The 23,318-nt window shown below is 44.5% G+C and overlaps 1 protein-coding gene across 1 annotated transcript in view; it reads left to right on the forward strand.

The window, feature by feature from the left end:
- Positions 1 to 7,240: 7,240 nt before the first annotated feature.
- LOC130486229 (LON peptidase N-terminal domain and RING finger protein 1-like) overlaps positions 7,241 to 23,318 on the forward strand; it is a 43,218-nt gene continuing 27,140 nt past the window's right edge. The window contains exons 1-2 of the mRNA XM_056859466.1: positions 7,241 to 7,547; positions 21,873 to 21,991. Of these exons, the coding sequence (XP_056715444.1) occupies positions 7,241 to 7,547; positions 21,873 to 21,991 (426 nt within the window). The remainder of the gene's footprint in view (positions 7,548 to 21,872; positions 21,992 to 23,318) is intronic.

The raw sequence follows: 23,318 nt of genomic DNA on the forward strand, positions 1-23,318 counted from the left end.
TGGAAACTATTTATTTACAGCCTCCCCCCCCCCCCCAGCTATTAGAAGATCCAGGAGGAAAACTACACAGAAAAAAATAGATAAGAGTTTCTAAATTTGTCTTTAGGAATAACTTGCTCCTGAGTCCTTGACATGAAAGAACTGCTGACTGATGATAAAGCAGGACTGTGCTGCAAAACTGCTGTGATCATTTAATCGCTACAAAGGCACTACACAGTAAATAAATACATAGTATCATGGCATTTTCCTTCTTTGCTTAGGATAAGGAAGCCCTAAGGGAGTTGGAGGAGGAGGAGTTGGTTTTTATATGCTGATTTTCTCTACCTTTTCAAGAGAATCAAGCTGGCTTCAGGAGAATCCTTCCTCTCCCCACAACAGACACCTTGTGAGAAAGGTGAGGCTGAGAGAGTTCTAAGAGAACTGTGACTAGCCCAAGGTCACCCAGCTGGCTTCATGTGTAGGAGTGGGGAAATCAACACAATTCACCAGATTAGAGTCTGGCACTCATGTGGAGGAGTGGGGAATCAAACCAAGTTTTCCAGATTAGAGTCCACCACTTATAACGACTACACCACGCTGGCTCTCCTAGTATGAAGGCAGCTCTAAAAGAGCCAAGCTGATGATGTCCAGCCTGCCTGAGTGCTCTTTTTTGCTCCTAGGGTATCTTTTGCCTTTCCTGTGACAGATCAGCTTATGCTTCCTTCATCCATGCCCCCTACCTGCATCCCCAGCTCTACTGGCTGTCTTTTATCCCCCTTTGGGGTTGAGGGAGTAGCGCCCCCATCACCAACGGTGACCGTGCATCACTTCTGACCTGGCCTTATTGACTTCTGATTGGGGTGGGAGGACCATGGAACTGATGCCTGGCCCCCAGGAGGCCAGTGTCTCCCAATTATATAGTTACAACAAGAAAGCTTACCTTGTAGTAGCAGCATCTCTGCTCTATAGGCTGAAAAAGAATTTCAGGTCTCATACTAGAAAAAGCTGATGACATGACATCTGAACCTAATCAGAAATATCTCACATTTTATTTGACACAACTGATATCCTGACTTTCGGTCCTTACGAGAGCCCCCAAGGAAGCTAACAATTTAAAACATGCACGATAAAATTACGTTATAAGACCATTAAAATCAACCCCTCCTAAACATACATCATTAAACAATTTTAAAACAGTTAAAAAACAGAGTTAAAATATATACAAAACAGTTACAAAATATAAAAAAAATTGGAAGGAGGGATCACTGAGGGAATGCCAAACAAAACAAAGAAGTATTCTCAGCAAAGAAGGGGACAAATGGATCTCCCTGGGGAGAGCATTCCAGAGCTTTGGTGCCACTACAAAAAAAGGCCCTCTCTTGGGTTGCCATCCGCCTGACCTCAGAAGGCAGAGCACCCAAAGCAGGGCCTTCAAAGGTGACCGTAATGGTCCAGGGGGTACAGAAGGAATTAGGCAGTCCTTCAGGTATGTTGATCCCAAACCATCTATGGCTTTGAAGGTCAAGACCACACCTTGAATTGTGCTGAGAAACAAATTGGAAGCCAGTATAGATAGGCCAAGACCAGAATGATATGGTGCCTATGGCCCACTCCAGGCAGCATCCTGGCTGCAGCATTCTGCACCATTTGAAGTTTTCAACACTTTTCAAAGGCAGCCCCACATAGAGTACATTGCAGTATTCTAATCTCGATGTAACCAACACATGCACCAGTGGCCAGATCTTTTCTGTCCAGGAAGGCAAGAAGGGCTAACCAGCCACAAGTGGTAAAAAGCACTCTTGGCAGCAGCTGCCTCCTGCTTATCCAAAACCCCAAAGTGGTTCTGACTCACCTCAAGACTTAGCTTGTACAGGTGCGCAGGGCTTGCCTTGATAAGTGAAGTTTTCCTGCCATGTTGAATGGAAATAAAGTTAATAGATAACTGAAGAAAGAATCCTGGACCAGGTCCCAGGCGCAGTTTTCCATTTCCTATCCATATCCCTCTGGCTGCTTTTAAGGACCAAAATACACATATAGAATCTAGCCATGAAACTCCTGATATATACTTTGGCCCGCATTCTGTTTAATTTATTTGTTACCATTTGTTTATGTGGCAGCATTAGTATAGATGGCACTCCACAAAGTAATGTGGGTAAGAAAGAGAGATGTCCCTGCCCCAAGGCTACACTCCCATTAACATAGTGAAGGTGGACAACAGATAGAAGAAAAGAAGGAAGAAAAAACAACTGAGAAGGAAAATGGGTACATATGAAGCTGCCTTAAACTGAATCAAACCATTGGTCCATCAAGGTCAATACTGTCAGTACCTGGTTGGCCACTGTGTGAACAGACTGCTGGACTTGATGGGCCTTGTGTTAGCCAAAATGCTCTATAAATGGGGAAATTAGCGAGCAATCGGAAACTACAATATTTATAAAGCGGGAGCAACCTTTGTATACCAGAGCCGGTATTCTGTGACCTTTAAAATAACGACAGAGACAGTGGAATCCAAATTAAGAGTTTATGTCGTTTCAAGCATTCAGTGGTGCAACACAAACATACAGATTCTAAGAAATAAAAGGTAATAGAGTAAGCACGGATGCCAACGTGGCAGGAGATCGTTGGTGGGGTAATACTACACCTTATCTAGATGAGGAGTTGTCCAAGTCCCAGTAGACTAAGATAGCAGAAAATAAGAGCAAAGGCGAGGGCAAGGGGTTCCCGTGGGCTCGGCCAGCAAGGCAGGAGGGAGCGTGGTCAGGCTGCGCAAAACCTAAACCAGCAGAGTAACGGCAAAGATGCCAGGGAAAGACCTAAGGTAACATAATGGCAGTGGGCTCCCCCGATATACTATTTCTCTGAGGTCGGGGTGATGGGATTACCCCTTCCAGGTTCCCAGATGACAAAAAGGTGACAAAAGGATTAATCTTCGGCTGCCGGGGTGTGTACGTTGGAATTTGGAAATCTATTCTTATTGCAGTGGCTTGTGCAACCCGGGAGGAACCGAGAGATCCTTGCTGATGGATTTAACGATCCTAAGACAAAAGGCGCGATCATAATAACGTCCAGAGATCGCGATCTCGCATAGCTGGCAGAGCGAGTCATCGTTATCTTAATGTCTCTGAATGGCTTAGCTTAAGCAGTTCGATGTTGCAAGAGAGGGGAAATGCAGATGCAGACTACGTGTTTGTACGCTTTCTCTGACATGGCTTCTGGTTGGAACGGATGTGACCAGGAACATGGCGTCTCTCAGGCTCTCTGGAGGTTGCTCTGGCCTCGGTCTCACAGCTGCCGGCTGCTCGGAGCACACAGGAGCGATCATGTCAGTTTCACTGGTGTGCGCGCTAGCCTTCCCTGTAGCATTTAGGGCAGGCGCGCAGCTGGAACAGGGCGCAGACATAGACTGTTTGCAGGTGCCATGACCAGTCAGGGAGATTGGCGACCCATATGCTTACACTTGGTCTGATCCATCTTGGCTTTTCTTAAGTTCTTATATCTACTCAGACTTCTTCTGGCCCTCTAGGGTGTCAGGCAGAGGTCCTTCACATCACTTGCTACCTGACTCTTTCCACTAGAAATGCTGGGAATTGAACCTAGGAACTTCACATATTACATTTTAGGTCTTCTTAAAATATTACATCCAAGACTTCACATATTACATTTTAGGTCTTCAGGTAACATGCTTATATATACATTATCAAAAGAATAAATGTGACTGTGTTTGCAAACGTGCATCATACGGTGACATTTGTCAGAGAGCTATGATTGACTGCAATCCCCTGATGAGCGGCAAACCTGTTTTCCCTTGTATAATGTGAATAATGGCCTGCTTGCCCAACTAACTGGCTTTCTGGCTGTCCCACTGGCTGCAGCCCAGACATCCTGAAAAACAGAACTGCAGACAAAAAGTAAAGCTGATTCATGGAAAATTGGATCCTCAACTTGTATTAAACTGAGTTTTAGAATCCTAGATATTGCATGGGTAGACCAATTCACCTAGACAACTGCATTCAGACATCACAAAGAATTGGGAGTTTGATTCCATGCTTCTCAGACCTGGAAGACTTCAATTGTGTTTGTGTGACTGAGGAAGGGTAAGAATAAGGAGAATGAACAAGCACAGTAACAAACTGTGTTTATGACATCTGAATACAGCTCTTCACAATTTTTTCTTTTTAGGTATTTGCCTTAAAAAGATCTCATAACAAACAGGATCTTGCCCTTCACCATGAAGGGTGCACATTGTCCTGTAGGCACTAAAGGAGTTATCAAATGTAATTAAAAATAATAAAATGGGAATAGCCAGTTGCCGTAGTAACAAACAGGGTCACTGGGTGTGTGTGTGTGGGGGGGAGAGGTAGTTGTGAATTTCCTGCATTGGGCAGGGGGTTGGACTAGATGACCCTGGTGGTCCCTTCCAACTGTATGATTCTATGTGTGCCTAAGCCCCACCTCATGTCGAAACTGGCTCAGGAAACTCCAGTTCCTTCCCCAGAGTCATCTGCCATGCAGCGCTGTGGGCTACCGCTTGTGAAAAGCAAGTCGAACTCCCTGTTTTGTTTTGATATAAAAGGACCACTTCTATCCTTTGGATCCTGCCTACTGCATGCAAAAGGATTTATTTCCAGATAATTGCCCAGGACTACAGTCTGTGCGTATTGATCTGTTACAGTCTGCATGGCTTATATAAAGAAAAGCCTTGATCAAAGAAGGTTTCACAGTCTCTCTCTAAGACTAAGGGAGCAAACCTAAATCAGAAGTCGTATTCTATTCACTTCCAGAAAAGTTTTTCTTTTGGGATGGAAGCTTTAGGATTCTTGTCTCACTGTCCTCCTGGGCCCTTTTTGCAGATGTCAAGTAGCTTAGCGTAACCAGCAAACAGCCTCTTCATTTCTTCTGAATTAGAGCTGAATTTCGCACTTATTGTGTTCCGCTCTGTGACTTCCCGTAGTCCAGTAGTCACGACTCGTCGCGTTCACAAATGCAAAGCGAGGATCCACACTCCTGCCGTCTGAAGAACCGGAATAAAACCTGGTAACCCCCGCGGGGTGCCGCGACGCTCCTTTCCTGTGATCTCACTGTTAAGTCCGCGTGGGAAGGATTCACGAGATCAGAGACGGAGTTCAACAACACAGCTTTATTTGATTTCAGCACAGAACTAACTTACACACTTCTTTACAAAATATTGTCGAAGGCTTTCACGGTGAGAGTTCATCGGTTCTTGTAGGCTATCCGGGCAGCACACTTTAACAGAAAAGAAGAGAGTTTAAGAATAAATAAGGCTTGGCTTCCTGCCCTGAAAACCTCCAGACTAACAAAGACTATTAGCTTTGGATTTCACACATTAACAGATCACTTCAGGATACAATGGTTCCATATTAACATACCACACCCTCATTAGCACATTATCTTGATACTTACAGGACAATGATTAGCACATTACCTTGGATACTTTTTGCAGGACAATGATTCAGCTCAAACCCAACCCCTTTCTGACTATATATTACTCTTCCTACACACTTGACACTGAGAGACACTGTCCTTCAGTGTTACTCCTCTGAAGATGCCTGCTGCCACAGCTGCTGGCGAAACGTCAGGAAAGAAAATACCAAGACCACGGTCACACAGCCTGGATAACCTACAAGAACCAACACTTCTTTACATCTTCCCCATTTGGGGGCGATAAAACTACAGGCGAGAGCTTAGTTTTATCGTACAGGGGCCAGATCTACCCTAGCCAAACACATCATAAAACTAAAACCCAAAAGACATATGAGGTAGACATGGCGCACAGCAACAAATGCAAAAAAACGACTGTCTACTCAAAATATCATAACAGTACAAAAGGGAAAACAAGATTGAAACCTCTTAGCTTAAAAAATAACTCAAGAGTTCTCTCACAGCCCCCCACCCCCACCAGAAGTCAAAAACAGCGCCACCAAGTCACGCCTCGCCTAAAAACGGCCCGCGCGACAGGCGGATTGCAATAAATCACGACGACGACAAGCCAAGAGCCCCGGCCGTTTTTAGGCCGCCGCCTCCTTGTTCGGGCAAGAGTCCTCCCAGGCCCCCCCCCTCCGACAGAGCTCAGCGACCCAATGCCCGGCGGGATGCTCTGTTGGCGCGTGGGGGGGGCTGTTTCCCGCCTCCCTCTGTCACTATATAATTCCAGAGATTATGAAACGACGCCGGTTTCACAACAGGGGCGGGGCCTAAGCCGGCAGCCAATGGGGCCGCTCCTCCGTCTCATCACATGGGGCAGCTCCAGATTTTATGTAACGCGGGGGGCGATTGGGGTGTGTGTCCAGAAACAAAGGCTTCTTCCAAAGTGGCGGGGAGGGGCTGGAGGAGACGGGACCGGGCTGGAAGGGCGGCTGGAAAGTTGTCCACGTGCCTGCCGGCCGCTCCTTCCTTCCCCCCCTCGCTTGTTAAGGGCGGGGCGCGCGCTTCCCTTCCACGCCCCCCCCCCGCGCTCGCAGGCTGAAGGCCGGCCGAGGCGCGATAAAAGCGCCCCCAGAGGCCGAGGAGGGAAGAAGCCCGACCGGCTTGGCGGCGCCTCTGGCGCTCGGGGCTGTGTAGGCGGTCAGGCTGTAGCCCGGGGCTCGAAGGCAGCCCGAGCGCACAGCCGCGGCCCCGGAAACCCGTTTGCAAGAGCAGCCGGTGGGGGGAAGGGGTCGCAGGTCCTGGGAGGGACACGCAACCCAAAAAAAGCCCCGCTGCCCCGGGGTTCTGTTGGACGGGTTTGGAAAGGAGCCCGTCGCGGGGTGAGGATGCCGGTTGGGCCGGGAGGAGGCAAAGGCGCGGCGAACTAGGCAGGAGGGACAGGGAAACCAGACGCCCCCCTCCCCCCCCGCGTCTCCATCCTCCCGGAGCGGAAAAGTGAGCCAAGTGCGGGCGGGAAGCAGCCGGGGAAGAGCCTGTGCCTTTAAGAGCCAGAGTCCAGCAGCACCTTCAAGACTAAGACAAACATTTTCTGGCAGGGGGTGAGCCTTCGGGAGCCACAGTTCACTTCTTCAGATTTAAGAGCCGGTTAGTTGCCTCCTGGTTTGGCCGAGGGCACGAAAAGAAGGAAGAGGAACTTGGGCCAAGTTTCCCCTGCAGGGTCGCTCCGACTTCCCCTCACGCTTGCTCTTCTTTTGGCCGTCGCTTCTTCCGCGAGGAGGTCGCTCTCCGCGCGGCGTCCCGGGAGCATCTCCTGGGTCGCGCTCCAGCGCGCGCGCCCGCCCGCCCCCGCCCAGCCCGGCTTGTGGGAGCAGGAGCCATGGAGGTTTTCCTGTGCCCCGCTTGCCGCTTGCCCCTGTGGGAGCCGGTGACCGTGTCGTGCGGCCATTCCTTCTGCAGGAGGTGCCTGCGAGGGGATTTGCCTTCCAAGTGCCGCCTGTGTGGGGACAGGCTTGTCCTGCCGGGCTCCGGGGCGGTGCCGTGCAACGTCCTGCTCTGCGACCTGTTGGAGAAATGCTTGGCTCAAGACGCCAGGCTGGCCAGGCTGAAAATCGACCTGGAGGACCAGCTGGGGAGTGGAGCCTACAAGGGGGCGTTGAGAGTCCTCCAGAAAGGAGTCGGCTTGGGTAAGCAGTGGGTGCTTCTTGAGTGTTGGGGCAACGGACAGTTAGGCATGCTCAGGAGTCGGATGCTGGACTCTGGGGTTTCTTTTTCCAAACCCCAGCACTTGCTGGTTATGCAACTTTTCACCCGACCACGTTGTATAAGCAGCGAGGGACGGCCTTTGATAAGTCGGTAGCGGAGTTATGTGCATGCTGTGGAAAACTTTATTGTAATGACGGTGAATTTTGCGTGGTCCGCGTATGCATTTCAGACCCCTTTAAGAAAACTTTATTTTCCTTCAAATTACCATTATTTATCGAAAAAGTTGTATTGTGTAATTTTATGGCAGCGATCGGGATGCCTCCATTGGCAGTGACGGTGGCAGGAAATTACTTAAATGTTTGAATAACAAATATCTGTGTCCTTTGATTCTTTGGAATTTTTTAATAGTTGAGCTACGTTAGTAAGAGAAAATTCTACTGCTGATGCGTGCAGAGGACATGAATCTATTTTAGACTCTCCTGAAAAGACACGAAGAAGAAAGGAAGGACAGTAGTATTGCATTCTTCTCATTTATTAAATAAACTTATAAAACAAGTTAGGTGGAGATTTACTGAGTTGCATAAGAGCACTGGGGAGGCCTGGCTCGGATCCTTGGTCTTGGTCTTTATTGGGTTCATATAGATTATAGAAAGAGGTTCAAAATTATAATACTGTTTACTTCCTATAAGAGACTTTTGTCCTCTTGATTGAAGTACTTTTTGATTATTAAAGCTGTTGGAGTTGTCACTTTTTTCTGACAGCAGCTTTGGGCCATTGCCCGAGGCAGAAATTAAACAGGTAAAGTTTCATAAAGCTTAGAGATTCAGTGAGGGAGAAAGCTGCACCTCATTGGCCTTTTCCGCACGAATGGTTCACAACGTTTCATGTTGTCAAAAGCTTTGTTTTATTTTTTTTCATTTCCACATGTTTTCCCCTGTTTGGTTCTCGAATTGTTTTCCCATTGTTTTTTCTCTGTGCTTTTTCTGAGCACTTTAACGACAATTTTTAAAAATCTGTTTCGAAGCCAGATTTCATTGCTTGTGCGAAATTCTCCAAAGGGTGTATTTCTCCTCCCCTTCAGATGCCCAGAACTTATCCACATCCTTGTTGTCCTCCCATCCCCTCTACTCCACGTGTTTTTTAAAAATAATGGTAGAATTAGTAGTAAAACACTAAAATAAGTTAATGCTGGAATGCTGCTGTTATTCCACAGCTATTGCCACGGTTCCTGCTTCTGAGAATGCGGGGATTAGGGAGCTGGGAGAAGAAATAAGTGTTTCTTACTGCTCACAACCTGAGTTCGATCCCAACAGAAGTCGGTTTCTGGTAGCCGGCTCAAGGTTGGCTCAGCCTTCCATCCTTCCGAGGTCGGTAAAATGAGTACCCAGCTTGCTGGGGGTAAAGGGAAGATGACTGGGGAAGGCACTGGCAAACCACCCCGCAAACAAAGTCTGCCTAGTAAATGTCGGGATGTGATGTCACCCCATGGGTCAGGAATGACCCAGTGCTTGCACAGGGGACCTTTACTTTTTACTGCTAATTAAGCAAACAGATACTTAAACCTACCAAAGGAAATTAAGAAATAAGTCACAAAAATGCCAAGTGCTGAAAGAAGGTACTTCTTATTACAGGACTGGATCAATCTGAGCTATATAAATTATGGGCACTTCCCTCCCTCTTTTTCCCCATGCCCCCCGTCACATATCCTCCCATTAAAAAAATTCTGCTAGTTAACAACCAGTGATTGATCACTAGTACGCACACAAGCATAAGCCCACTAAAGAATGGTACATCAATGGATTACTGATTAGTGCAACTGTGTAGCAGTGCTAGAGCGCCTGTGCAGAAAGAGAAAAGGGGGCATTGTACAAAGCCGGCACCCCCACCCAAGGAAAACTACGATTTTTCTGAAATTCATGCAGAATTTAAAAAATTGTTTTTTTGAGACCAGAAAAAGTCAAAAATCCAGAGAAAGAGGAAAGGTGTGGAACGATTACACAAAATCCAGTTCCAAGCCTCATGAATCCACCACTTGGAAAATCTGTGTTAAGTGCATGCGGGAAAGGCCATTGACTTGGCTACCATGCCATTCTTGGGGAAAGGGGAGTTAACCATAATTAAATCTCAGTCTTAAGGTGAACCAAATGGAGAAGCAGCAGCTGGAAGAAATCTTTTCAGCCTCCCTTATCTGAAACACCTGTGGGACTTGTCATTACAAACTCAGGTGGTATGTTGTAAGCAGGCACTGAAGGAGGGAAGCATGACCACTACTGGTTCTGAGAACTTCATGGCCAAATAATTCAGAGAGACTCATAATATATTACAAGATTGACTTGAAAAAGTGATTTGCTTAACTGGGGCTCCCTCAGAGAAGTGAGTACATCAGCATTTTTGAAGGGGCAATTTAGGTCTGAATCCCTAAGGCATGCATGCTGAAGGAACACTTAAATCCTACATAACTCCTTACCTGCAAAGCCAGTCCTAGAATTTGCCTTAGGTTTGTTATAGAAGGAAATGCAGATTACTGTTTGGATAATACCATAAATGATTTAGCACTTGCAGGTTGTTTTCCAATGTGGCAAAAAGCTTTGTCCATTTTAGCTGAATGTTTATTAAACGTTTCACTATGGAGAAGTACCTTTTAAAAAAACTGGACTCAAGTGCAACTACATCCTTGTTTTCCCACTAGAAAAACTCTAGGAAATCTTTTCCTTTTATCCTATACTCATGTATAAATTACTTGCAAGAGGGCAACTTCCTGGTACATGTAATCTCTAGTCAAGACACATCTTTAGATATGAAAAATCATAACCCTTTCTGCCAGTTTCTAGGAAGAGCAAATAATTGTATAACTGCTGCAGTCTAATCTGTTTGCTCTCCTTTCTCTGAGAAAGATTCAGTTCCTTTAACAGCCACACCACAGACATTCAAGAGGTGCAGCTTTCCCACTCTGCATATTCATGCTGGGTGGAGCTGCATCTCCTAAATATCTGCTCCATGGTGTTGTTAAAGACACACAAACTTTGGGGAAAGGGAGGCAGGCCAGTGGATCTGCGAAACTCTGTTTGATGAAGAAATCTTTCAGCAAAAACCTTTAAGAAACCTTTAATATAGTTTGATAATGTGCAGCAGCATCCCTGTGAAAACTTATAAAACTGGTCTCCAATTTTCTCAAAGCTTTCTGGCTTTTCCCATAATTTTCATGTATGATTAATGGTCCCAACATTGCTAAACTATATGTCCTTGACAAAAATGGCAAGAAGCACAATCCAGTCTTTAGGGCTAGGCTGGTAGACTTGATTTTAGTTCAAATATTTTTATTCTCCAAGTATTTTCTTCAAGTAAATTTTCATCATGTTGTCTTTAGCTACGTACTTTAAAATATCTATAATTTTGAATAGAAGTTATTACTGTTTTGGTTTTCTGCTTTAACTGCTTTGCGAAAGAATAGGATGGTGTTGGAAATCAAAACCTACTAATCATAGGGCTTATAATTTTTTAAAAAAAAGGAAATTAACACACCTTCCAGTTTTTATAGTTCATAGAATCATAGAAACATAGAAATGGAAGGGACCTCCAGGGTCATCTAGTTTAACTCTCCACACAATGCAGGAAGTTTACAACTACTTCCCCCTCTACACACATCCTCAGTGACCCCTGCTCCATGCCCAGAAGTTGGCAAAAAGCCTCCAGGATCTCGGGGCCAATCTGGCCTGGAGGAAAATTGCTTCCTGACCCAAAAGTGGCGATGGTCATTACCCTGGGCATGTAAGAAAGGGCCAAGTACTGATGCAATCCTTTCTGCCCTCCCTCTCATGCTCTTCCTAATCTAATTTCCAGAATTTAAAATCCACTGATGTTTGGAACTGTGAACGATTGGTCATGCCAAATAGCAGGTTCCCTAGTGCTGTTGAGCCTGTGGGCAATTTTGAATTTCAGGAGCAGGTAGCAGCTGCCATCATGGCTCTGATGGGGGCTGGGGCCAGCAGTGGAATGTTGGGATGTTCATGCCAAACATCCATCTGTTATGGCAGAATAGAAGTGAAGGTCTAGGAGAAAAACTAGAATTTGAGGGGCGGGGACTCTTCCTCCCCCCAACAACTTTTCAGTTTTTTTTTCGTTTTTTTCATTTTTTTTTCATTTTTCGTTTTTTTTTTCATTAGAGAAATTGAGGGAGCACTGATGGAAAACCCCCTGCTATTTTGACTCCTCTTGAAATGAATGTAATGTTTTTTGAGGCAAGGTTTTTACTCAAAGCGTGTATCATGAAAATTTCTATATGAGAAAATTTGGTGTTAGGTAATAATTCCTATGTATATTGTAAATATGTAGAACATATTTTCAGAATGTTTGTTGTTTACATGTGAATAGTTTGGCACGAATTGACATGCTATAATATGCTTGATAATATATGATTGAAGAATTTAGTCTTTTCAATGTTATAAATACCTTGATATCCAAATATGCTGGTGTGTGTGTTAAGTGCTGTCAAGTTGCTAATGACTCATGGCAACCCTATGAATCAATGTCCTCCAAATCGCCCTGTCCTTAACACCTTGCTCAGGTCTTGCAAACTGAGGGCCGTGGCTTCCTTTATAGAGTCAATCCATCTCATGCTGGGTCTTCCTGTTTTCCTGCTGCCTTCAACTTTTCCTAGCATAATTGTCTTTTCCAATGACTGTTGTCTTCTCATAATGTGGCCAAAGTATCATAGCCACAGTTCAGTCATATTAACTTCTAGGAAAAGTTCAGGCTTGATTTAATCTATAAACCATTGATTTTTGGGGGGGCAGTCCATGGTATCCATAACACTCTCTTCCAACACCACTTTTCAAAGGAATCTACTTTCTTCCTGTCAGCTTTCTTCATTGTTCACGCCCATACATAGTAATGGGGAATACTGTAGTTTGAATAATCTTAATCTTGGTTGCCTGTGACACATCCTTACATCTTTTCTAGCTCCTTCATGACTGCCCTTTCCAGTCTCAATCTCCTTCCAATTTCTTGGTTGCAGTTTCCCTTTTGGTTGTTGACAGAGCCAAAGAATAGAAAGTCTTGAACAATTTCAATTTTCCCATTGACCACCTTAAAATTGAGTAATTCTCCAGTAGTCATTACTTTTGTATTCTTGATGTTCAGCTGTAGTCCTGCTTTGGCACTTTCTCTTTTAACTTTCAGCAGTAGTGATTGCAAGTCTTTGCTGTTTTCTGCCAGAGTACAGGTTGCACATCAAAACAATCAGATGCTGTGGCACACCCATTTCTTTTAAAACCAGCCATAGTCCACACAGTCTTTTGACTTTGCTGTAATCTATGAAACACAAGTGTATTTTCTTTTGAAATTCTCTCGTATGCTCCAGTAACCAATGAAAAATGGCAATATGATCTCTAGTACTTCTTTTCTGAATCGAGCTTGAACATCAGGCATTTCTCATTCCATATATGGTAACACTTTGTTGTAAGATTTTCTCAGGTGAGAAATTAATGCGATGGTCTGATAGTTGCTGCAATCTTTCATGTCCCCTTTTTGGGAATTGGGATGTAAATTGACCGTATCCAATCTGTGGGCCATTGTTTTGTTTTCCATATTTGTTGGCATATTCTTGTCAAGATTTTGATGGACTCTGTTTCTGTGGCTTGGAATAGCTCTGTTACTATTCCATCTAGATCCCTTATGGTATTGCTCTGTGTTTTACTGACACATACAAACACCCTCATCACATTAAGGTATGCAGCCAAAAGGGGGAAATATGCTGGTAGTTTTACATTATTGTGGCCATACAAGAGTGCTTCTGTCCAAATAATACACTTTTGTTTCCTACCTTATTTGTCTTCTACCCTCAGTGTTGCCCCCCTCTTCTTTCAGATTGTAGTTACTGCTATTTTTGCAGCCGTAAGTAAATTCAGAACACTTTGTTGTAAGATTTTCTCAGGTGAGAAATTAATGCGATGATCTGATAGTTGCTGCAATCTTTCATGTCCCCTTTTTGGGAATTGGGATGTAAATTGACCATATCCAGTCTGTGGGCCATTGTTTTGTTTTCCATATTTGTTGGCATATGTCAAGATTTTGATGGACTCTGTTTCTGTGGCTTGGAATAGCTCTATTACTATTCCATCTAGATCCCTTATGGTATTGCTCTGTGTTTTACTGACACATACAAACACCCTCATCACATTAAGGTATGCAGCCAAAAGGGGGAAATATGCTGGTAGTTTTACATTATTGTGGCCATACAAGAGTGCTTCTGTCCAAATAATACACTTTTGTTTCCTACCTTATTTGTCTTCTACCCTCAGTGTTCCCCCCCTCTTCTTTCAAATTGTAGTTACTGCTATTTTTGCAGCCATAAGTAAATTCAGAACAAACTCCATTATCTGTGGGGGTTGCATACTTTTTGAGATAACTCTGTAAAATAACCTTCGGTTCCAAAGGAGTATTACTCCGTATCATCTCCTTAATAAACTGAATGACTGTTTGACAAAAAAAAACCTTGAATTTTGGGATATGTCCAAATCTGTGCAGCAGATACTCTTTTAATGTACCACATCTCCAACAGTTGTGTCCATTATTTCCATATATAATAGCCAGTCTCTGAGGAGCTAGATAGCACTGAGATAAGATCTTGATTTTTTTCCCTTTGAACTCAGTGATTAGTTTAGGAGTAGCATTATGTCATATCATTGCCATTCATTTAGATTATATTCAGGTCTTTTCCCCATTTCTTAGTATAATTTAATGAGGCAATATCCAAATTTAATAGTAGAGAATATATTTTAGCATTAATGCTGCCAGATAAAAGATTGCCACCATTAACTGATCCAATAACTGTCTTCCTGCATAGACCATTGTATCTCCTTACAGGAGTACCAATAGTATGCATTTCCTGAAAAAATTGAAATAATTCCTTATTATTTATTTTCTTTATGGTTTATTATTTTCCCTATGGTTTATTTCCCTATTAATTTCATTCAGGCTGCAAACTTACTGGTTCACCACTAAATACTCTGTATGTCCAGGTAATAGTTTATCCACATTGTAAAACTGCCAAGACAAATCCTACATTTTTTGCAGTTAAAAATGTTGGCAGGAACCCTGTTTTTCCTGCTGTCAGGGCCCTCATTTCTGGCTCCAGAAATGGGACAAACTGGAAGAAACAAGGCTGAATCCTGAACAGATTCTGAATCCTATGGGTGGGTTCATGCGGTTACTGTAGGCTGCAAACTGCTTGCCTGGAACCCTTTGGCTCTAGCCCTTCAGCTTATGCCTTGCCCTCTGGCCACACCAGGTTTTAAGTGACTGTAGGATGGCCTTAGTAATGTGCCGACACCTTTCAGTGCCTTGTTGTTTTTCTTTAAATTTGTGCAAGTAGTAATTCCACATACAGCATTAAATTTGTTTGACGGTAACATTTAAGCAATGCTTATTGTTTCCAAATCAAGCATGTCAGTTCAAATACAGTAAAGACAGTGTTATCCAGCACCTGGTTAATCAGCAAGCTTGATGAACAGGCGAGCCAGACTACACTGTGCTCCAGGTCCCAGCCATGGATGCTGATAGTTCGTGCTGCTTCTGAACAATCAGTGCTTATGGCGGGGAATTGGCTGAGAGAGACTCCCTCCACCATAGGGGAGGGGCCGTGGCTCTATGGTAGAGCATCTGCTTGGCATGCAGACGGTCCCAGGTTCAATCCCCGGCATCCCCAGTTAAAGGGACTAGGCAAGTAGGTGATGTGAAAGACCTCAGCCTGAGAACCTGGAGAGCCACTGCCAGTGAGTAGACAATACTGACTTCGATGGACCAAGGGTCTGATTCAGTACAAGGCAGCTTCATGTGTTCAAGCCAGAGATGCCCATTGCCAGGAGGGGGCCGGCTCCCCCTCCATTTGCTCTCATAAGAGAGAAGGTGGAGGAACGGCAAGGAGTGTTTCTTTGCCGTGGCAACTGCCTTCTTGGCAGCAGAATGAATGGGCAATGCCAATGGCCAAGATCTGGCAGGGAGGCCTTGTCTGCTTTTCCACCCCCACCCAAGAATGGGTGGCAGCAGAGCAGGGAGTGCTTTTTTGGCCATTGATGCAATCTGCTTGCACTGCTGCTGATCAAGCAGTGCTCATGGCTGGAAGCAAGCTGGGATGCCAAGCCTGCTCTTGAGGTGGGGGCAGAGGAGCAGTCAGGGAGTCCCTGCCTGGCTCTTTTCATGCCTGTTGCAGCAATGCTCAGCAGGTGGTGTATCTAGGTTGTGTCTGGCCATAGCTGCCACCCACTTGGTGCTGCTGGGTTATAAAAGCTTTGTTAACTGGCATCTTGGCTAAACAGGCATCTCTTATTCACCATGCATGCCAGTGACATAGCTTTTACTGTACTTGCTGCTGTTGAGTTGACAAATTAACATGAGTACATTTTAAATTTTGTTTATTGAAATCAAAATAAATATGCCAGTCAGATCATTCCCCATTAGATCACAAAACATTTCTGGATTGTTTATGCACAGAGAGCCAGCATGGTACAGTGGTTAAGGTGTCGGACTAGGACCTGGGAAACCCAGGTTCGAATCCCTACCAGTGCCATGGAATCTTGCTGGGCGACCTTGGGCCAGTAACACATTTTCAGCCCCGACCCTCCCATCTCATATGGATGGGAGAACTCCAAGGAATACCAGGGTGACGTGGAGGCAGGCAATGGCAAACTACCTATGGATGTTTCTTGCCTTGAAAACCCTGTGGGGTCACTATAAGTCAGATGTGATTTGACAGTTTAAAAAAAAAAAGCACGCACACACACAAAATATATTGAAAAGCTATATCATTGAGAACCAGGTAGACCTAATCTACTTAAGAAAAAGAGTTGTCTTCTTATAAAATAGTTTTGATGTTTGGGAGGCAATCCTAGGGCGAAAACGCATGGTCACTTTATCCTCTAATCCCTGTTTTAGCCAGGATCGAACGCACATTAGGCGAAATGCATGCGTTCGATCTAGGCTGAATCCTGGCTGAAACAGGGATTAAAGGAGGATAAAGCGACCATGCGTTTTCGCCCATAGAGCACTGTTCTTGCTTTTTTTTCTTCCCCTCAGTGACTAGTCACAGTGTACCTTTAGTTAAATGAGCAATGTGTACACCTACAAAGTGGGTGTGTTTTTCAAAGCTGGCAGTCCTTCAGCCTTTGTCAGTCATACTCCAAAGGGAAGAATGTGCATAGTTTGTCGCTCACAGTTTATCTTTTCTCTTTTTGAACCCACGTATGTTCAGAAATCAATGAAACCGAGGCAACCTAGGGATAATCATTCCTGCTGAGTGGGAGGGCAGGAATGGGAGAAGCCATTTCCTAGATTTGCCTACTGCTTCTGTGGTAAAAGAAGCACAGTCAAGCACAGCCTTTTTTTAGAGTAGTCCAGACAACATCGTACCATGTTGTTGAGATGGGAATATCAAAGAAGCTTAACCTCTTTTGTGACTTTGGGGAGGGCTTGTGTTCAAAGTCTGGATGCAGGAATCTGCCTTGTGCTGAGTCAGACTGTATATCAAGGCCAGTATTGTGTGCTCAGACTAGCAATACCTTTCCAGAGCTTCAGGCAGAGATCCTTCACATCACCTGCTTACTTGAACCCTTTAACTGGAGATGCTGGGATTGAACCTGGGACTCCCTGCATGAAAAACAGTTGCTCTATTCAGAATCTCTTCACTGTAAGAGGACTTGAATGGAAGGGTGAGGCTTGCTCAGACGCCCTCAGGCAAGCTTTATTTTGGTCATCCTAAAGAATCCTGTCTGCACTGACATGCCTTCATTCATTTGAAATGGGAAGCTTTCAGTCACAGAGGCTGGGGAAGTGCCAAATATTCTGTATGTTTTGTTTTCACTGCTATCAATTTTTTAAATATATAAAGACCAGGTAAACCATTAATGAAGACATAAGTGATGCACGTAAGAATATTTCTAAAGTGTTCAGTGCTAGAAGGCATTTTAAATAGTTGGATACTATTGATTATTAAAATATTCATGAACACATGAAGCTGCCTTATACTGAATCAGACCCTTGCTCCATCAAAGTCAGTATTGTCTGCTCAGACCAGCAGCAGCTCTCCAGGGTCTCAGGTAGAGGTCTTTCACATCGCCTGCTTGCCTGGTTCCTTTAACTGGAGATGCCAGGGATTGAACCTGGTACCTTCTGCATAACTGAGCCACAGCCGTTTCATGAATGACACCAGTTTAGTGCTGAAAAAATCTTGGTATACCAATAAAACTGTAACTGCTGCCCATACGCTACAGTTTCCATTGTACTTGATGACTGTTCCTGCCTGGGTACACTGTGGACCTCCCCAGTTTGTATGATTGGTTGGCTGGGGGTCATTTCGTATTTAATATGGCATGACATGGAACAGCTCTGGGTGTTTACACCCCATCAAATCCTAGTATATTTAGTCTGAACTGAGGCTTGTAGGTTAGTATGCAAATAGAGGTGTTTCTATGCTATCACCATAACTCATTATTTTGGTGTGTAGATGTGTGTGTGTGTGTGTGTGTGTACGTACAGAGATCAGTTCCCCTGGAGAAAATGGCTGCTTTGGAGGGTGTCCTCTATGTCATTATACCCTGCTGAGGCAATTTCCTTCCTCAAACTTCTTCCCAAATCTCCAGGAATTTCCCTACCTGGAGCTGACAAGCCTAAAAAGGAAGCAGGAAATGGGGAGGGGCTATAGGGGCTTTCAGGAAAGGAAACAATGAAATATGGGGGCGGGGCAAATGAGAGGCCTTCCGCAAGTCCTTGTGGTTTTCCCACTTGTTTATATATCTAGTTCCCACGTGTGCCCCCCAATCTGCAGATAGCTAATTCCATGGATCGGGGGCACACTTACCCCCAACAGATGTTTCTGCAGATGTTGGGGATCCTTAGGTCTGCAGAAAAATTAGAATTTTTTTAAATGGGGGGAGTAAACCCCCCCCCCCAATAAAAATGTGTTCTCTGCACAAGCGTAGAAATTGTGCTTTCCTTAGGCTGGCAGCGGTAGAGGGGCAGCCTGGGAACTGTGCTGGGCCTGGTGGCAGTGGTGGCTCCCAGTGGGGGCCTTAGCGCACCCTCCCGGAGCAGTCCAGGCGAGCCACTGAGAGGGAGGGTGTGGTGGGGGGAGGCTCGGGGTGTCCGCCTGGACTGCTCCAGGCAAGCCGCCAAGGAGGGGGGGGAGTCTTGGCATGCTGTTGAAAGGGAGGGTGGGAGAAGCCTCAGTGTGCTGCTGAAGGGGAGGGAGGGGGGAGGAAACATCTGCCCACCTATCTCCGCAAGTTTCTTGTGGGTCTCCACTTGTATATACTAATAGCGAAGTTGGCCAAATCTGAGGATACTTAAATCTGGTGATTGGAGCTGTGAACGGGCAAGGCTTGTCTTTCTACAAACCTGAAAAGGGCCCCAGTTTTGCAGAAAAATGTGAAATCTAAAAAAAAGTACATTGGAGTCTATGACAACTATTGATTTTACATCTCAGGATTTATAAATTCAGCAAGTAAGGATTGATAGCAAGATGTCTAGTTTAGTGATAGGCTCCGAGAAGATTTAGTGTCAAAGTTTCTGTTTTAAAGTTAAAAACAAGAGTCAGATATTTAGTTGATTTTGTGCCAGCGGAGAATATGTCCCATAGCAAATGGAAAACTGTGTTTCTTGTCCTTCCAATATCTCTGCAATGGAAATTGTGGTTGTGTAACCAGTTTTCTGCTTTACTTATAGGTGAATCACTACTGCAGTGCTGATAGGTGAATCACTACAGCAAAAGCAGCCTTCTGCTTTCTTTATTATGGAAACTTACTGGAAGGGGGGGGCTCTGTTTACAGCCCCAGTGCCATGTAGGTTGCAGGCTGTTCATTTTGTTTTACTCTTTCCTCGTGGTATAATCCCAGCTGTATCTCTCGAATCCAAAAATCCATAGGTTCTGTCCTTAAAAGCACAGTTGATAAGCAGTGTCAGATTCTGCTGAGCTGCATAACGGCGTGCTTGTGTAAGAGATGAGGTTTGGGGGGGAAATGGCATGACTGAAGAAAAAGAAAATTAGATGATCTCTGATTAGAATATTTTATTTCTAAATGAAGTTTAACAATGGGGCTGCCAGGAATGTAGTATCATTGGCATATCTCAAATTGTTAATGTTCCTCTCCCCGATTTTCACTCCATGTTCCTCTCTAAATCTAATCCAGCTTTCCTTATGATAAATTCTGCATAAAGATTGAAGAGAGTGGGAGATAAAATTCATTCCTGTCTAACACTGTTGCCCATTGGAAACCATTCTGTTTCTCCATATTCTGTCCTAACAGTAACCTCTTGTCCAGAGTACAGGTTAAGCGTCAAAACGATCAGATGCGGTGGCACACCCATTTCCTTTAAAACCAGTCATAGCTTTTCTTGATCCACACAGTCAAAAGCTTTGCTGTAATCTATGAGAAACAAGCAGATTTTCTTATGAAATTATTTCGTATGCTGCAGTAACCAACGTAAATTTGCAATCGGTCCCTATTAGCCATAGCTTGATGAACAAGAAAACTATGAGAACTTTTCTTTTCTTTTCAAGCCTAGCTATGTGGTTGTGGCAGGGCGGTAGTTAAGGTATAACATAACCAGAAGTGTGTTTCTATATACAGCTTATTGTAGACTTCCAGTTGAATACTGTGGTATACAGTTAGCAATGTGGGGTGTGGCTTGAGTTTAGGCTGGCAGTTTTACTGACTGATGGAGAACTGTTGCTTTTTGAAGGACCTTTTACGTTTAGTAGCAGTGCTACAGATTTCCTGATTCATTGGATATTACCCAGTTTTGTTGCTTACATCTATTCCTTGAGGTACATCCTAGCTGATTCTAGTCAATGGTTCTGGATTGGACATTTAAACCAGGGACTTTCATGTTTCCAGAGAGCTACTTAATTTTTTTTTGAAGAGCCTTGGGACCTACAGGTACAGGTAAAGGTCCCCTGTGCAAGCACTGGGTCATTCCTGACCCATGGGGTGACGTCACATCCCGATGTTTACTAGGCAGACTTTGTTTACGGGGTGGTTTGCCAGTGCCTTCCCCAGTCGTCTTCCCTTTATCCCCAGCAAGCTGGATACTCATTTTACTGACCTCGGAAGGATGGAAGGCTGAGTCAACCTTGAGCCAGCTACCTGAAACCCACTTCCGTTGGGATCGAACTCAGGTCGTGAGCAGAGCTTGGACTGCAATACTGCAGCTTACCACTCTGTGCCACGGGGCTCCTAACCTACCAGTCACAAAATGATGGCTCACTGGATGGGGTCAGTCACATAATGGTGGCTTGCACAAAAACTATAGTCTTTTAGAGCAGGTCTTCAGTGTTCATGTGGGGATAACTTCCCATGCTGTTTTTCTCAAAGCAAACCAATGCCACCACCTCAGACTGTAACTTGCCTTGCGGGGGGGGGGGGATTTCTATTTATTTATATGAGCCTTTCTCCCCAGTTGTGACTCAAAGTGGCTTAGAACATTGTCTCCCATCCTCTGTTTTTTCACAACAAATACCTTGTGAGGTAGGCCAGGCTGAGAGTTTGTGATAGGTCCAAGGCCATCCAGCGAGCTTCCTTGGTAGAAGCGGGGATTTGAGCCCAGGTCGTCCAAGGTCCCAGTCTGCCACTTTATCCATTACACCACACTAGTTACCTCTGTGTTGTCCTTGGGAGAGGCAAATAACAGCTTTGATGCAGGGGAGAAGAGTCAAGGTTGTGATCCTTTCCCATCCAGAGCAAGGATGTTGTGTGTGCACATGTGATGGAGCAGCAGAAGTGGATGGGAAAGGATTCTGGTGCTGTACTTTTTTCATCCAGAACAAATGTGCGTGCATCCACAGGCCATTCCTTCCTTCACACAAAAGAGAAAAGAACCATTGGTTCCTCTCAGCCAGTATTGTCTTGTCCAGTTGTTCCCAAACTTTTCAGGCCACCGCCCCCTTGGTTCCACGAACTCAACCCCAGCGCCCCTTACCCTGTCCAACAACACAGTTGAAGGGGCCCACCTCTAGTACCCCCCTACTGCCCCCTTGCCTCTTAGTGCCCCCCTAGGTAAGCCCACTGCCCCCCAGGGGGTGGTACTGCCCACTTTGGAAACCACTGGTCTAGTCTGACTGGTAGAATCTGTCCAACATCAAGTTCTTTCCTGATATTCTTTCTCTGGAGATGCCAAGGATTGAACATCTTTCTGCACGAGCCCTACTACTGAGCCATAGGCCCTTCCATCTTCCACTAAATCTGACTATCACTGTGAGGAGTGTTCAGAATCGCTTCACTAGATATACTTTTAAAGTATTTTCCTCATCCCTCTAGCTCCAGATGATCTTGAACTGAGGATGTGCCGTTCAGAAGTGTATGTTGCTTTGCAGCGATACCCAGAGGCTCTGAAAGATTTGGAGGTGCTGTGTGTTCAAGAACCAGAAGAATGTGAGGTGAGTTGGGTGTGCAGTTATTTTGTTGTCCAAGACAAGTGTTTACTTCTGACTGCACTTAAGCAATAAGAAGCAGTGTGTTTTTAAAGTTTATTATCTATCAATGCATATATATACAAAATTAAAATTCACTACTTACACATTTCAACAATTCCAACATTAAATACATGAGTTAAAATAATTCTAACTCTAATTATTCAACCAATGGTAGCCAGCTGGCATCCATATACTTAATGCTTCTAGCTCATCGAAGTGCAGTCCAGTTAATCATTTTCATCGTGTATCAAACCTTCAATAACCATTCTCACTTACTGGAGAAGAACTATTCTTGGCTCTGTTAGCGTGCTTAACGTTATTTTCTGTATTCTGCTTTGGGCTAGAATCATAGAATCATAGAGTTGTAAAGGGATCACCAGGGTCATCTAGTCCAACCCCCTGCACAATGCAGGAAATTAACAACTACCTCCCCGCACATCCCCAGTGACCCCAGCCCTCCCCCCACCATGCAGGATCCCACAATCAAAGCACTCCCGACAGATGGCCATCTAGCCTCTGCTTAAAGACCTCCAAAGACAGGGACTCCACCACCCTCCGAGGCAGCACATTCCACCGTCGAACAGCCCTCACCATCAGAAAGTTCTTCCAAATGTTCAGGTGGAATCACTTTTCTATTAGTTTAAATCCATTGCTCCGTGTCCTAGTCTCTGGAGCAACAGAGAACAAGCTACTTTACACCAGTTATTATGCTGATTATATTTTTTTATACTCCAACTCTATCAACAAGGCAATTTTTGGATTGCCAATAAGGCTTGTTCAAACGTAGTGAGATTTTCCCTTGTTATTTTTCAGTTGAAAGGATACAAAATACTTGATTTGCACAAGGATTAAATTCGGTGATTCAAGTGGAAGAAGGATATTTTCCTTCATGGAGGTTGTAGTTTTTTAACAGCTCACAAGAGTCCTCGCTACCTCCAGCAGAGCTTATTGAGTGTGCCCTTGATGAGTGATGCCAGATCTGAGCTCAAGGGGTCTTCTGCCGTGGGTCCGCTGCTATGAAATGGGCTGCCTGGTGAAGTGAGGGTTATGACATTGTTGCTGCTCTTTAAGAAAAGATGCAAAGAAGAACTTTTAAGAAGAGTCTTTGGCTGAATATCTGAGGTTTTATTCTTATTTATAATGTTTTAAATTTCTTAAATTACTGTTCTTTGTTTGGAAACCACATTGACTGACATGAAAAGCAGCATGCAGATATTTTAAATAAATTAGGCCATCTTGAAATCTTAGAACAGGCAACAACATTGAGAACATATGGTTGCTTTTAGCCATA

Source organism: Euleptes europaea, chromosome 1, assembly GCF_029931775.1.
Source record: "Euleptes europaea isolate rEulEur1 chromosome 1, rEulEur1.hap1, whole genome shotgun sequence".
Classification (NCBI taxonomy): domain Eukaryota; kingdom Metazoa; phylum Chordata; class Lepidosauria; order Squamata; family Sphaerodactylidae; genus Euleptes; species Euleptes europaea.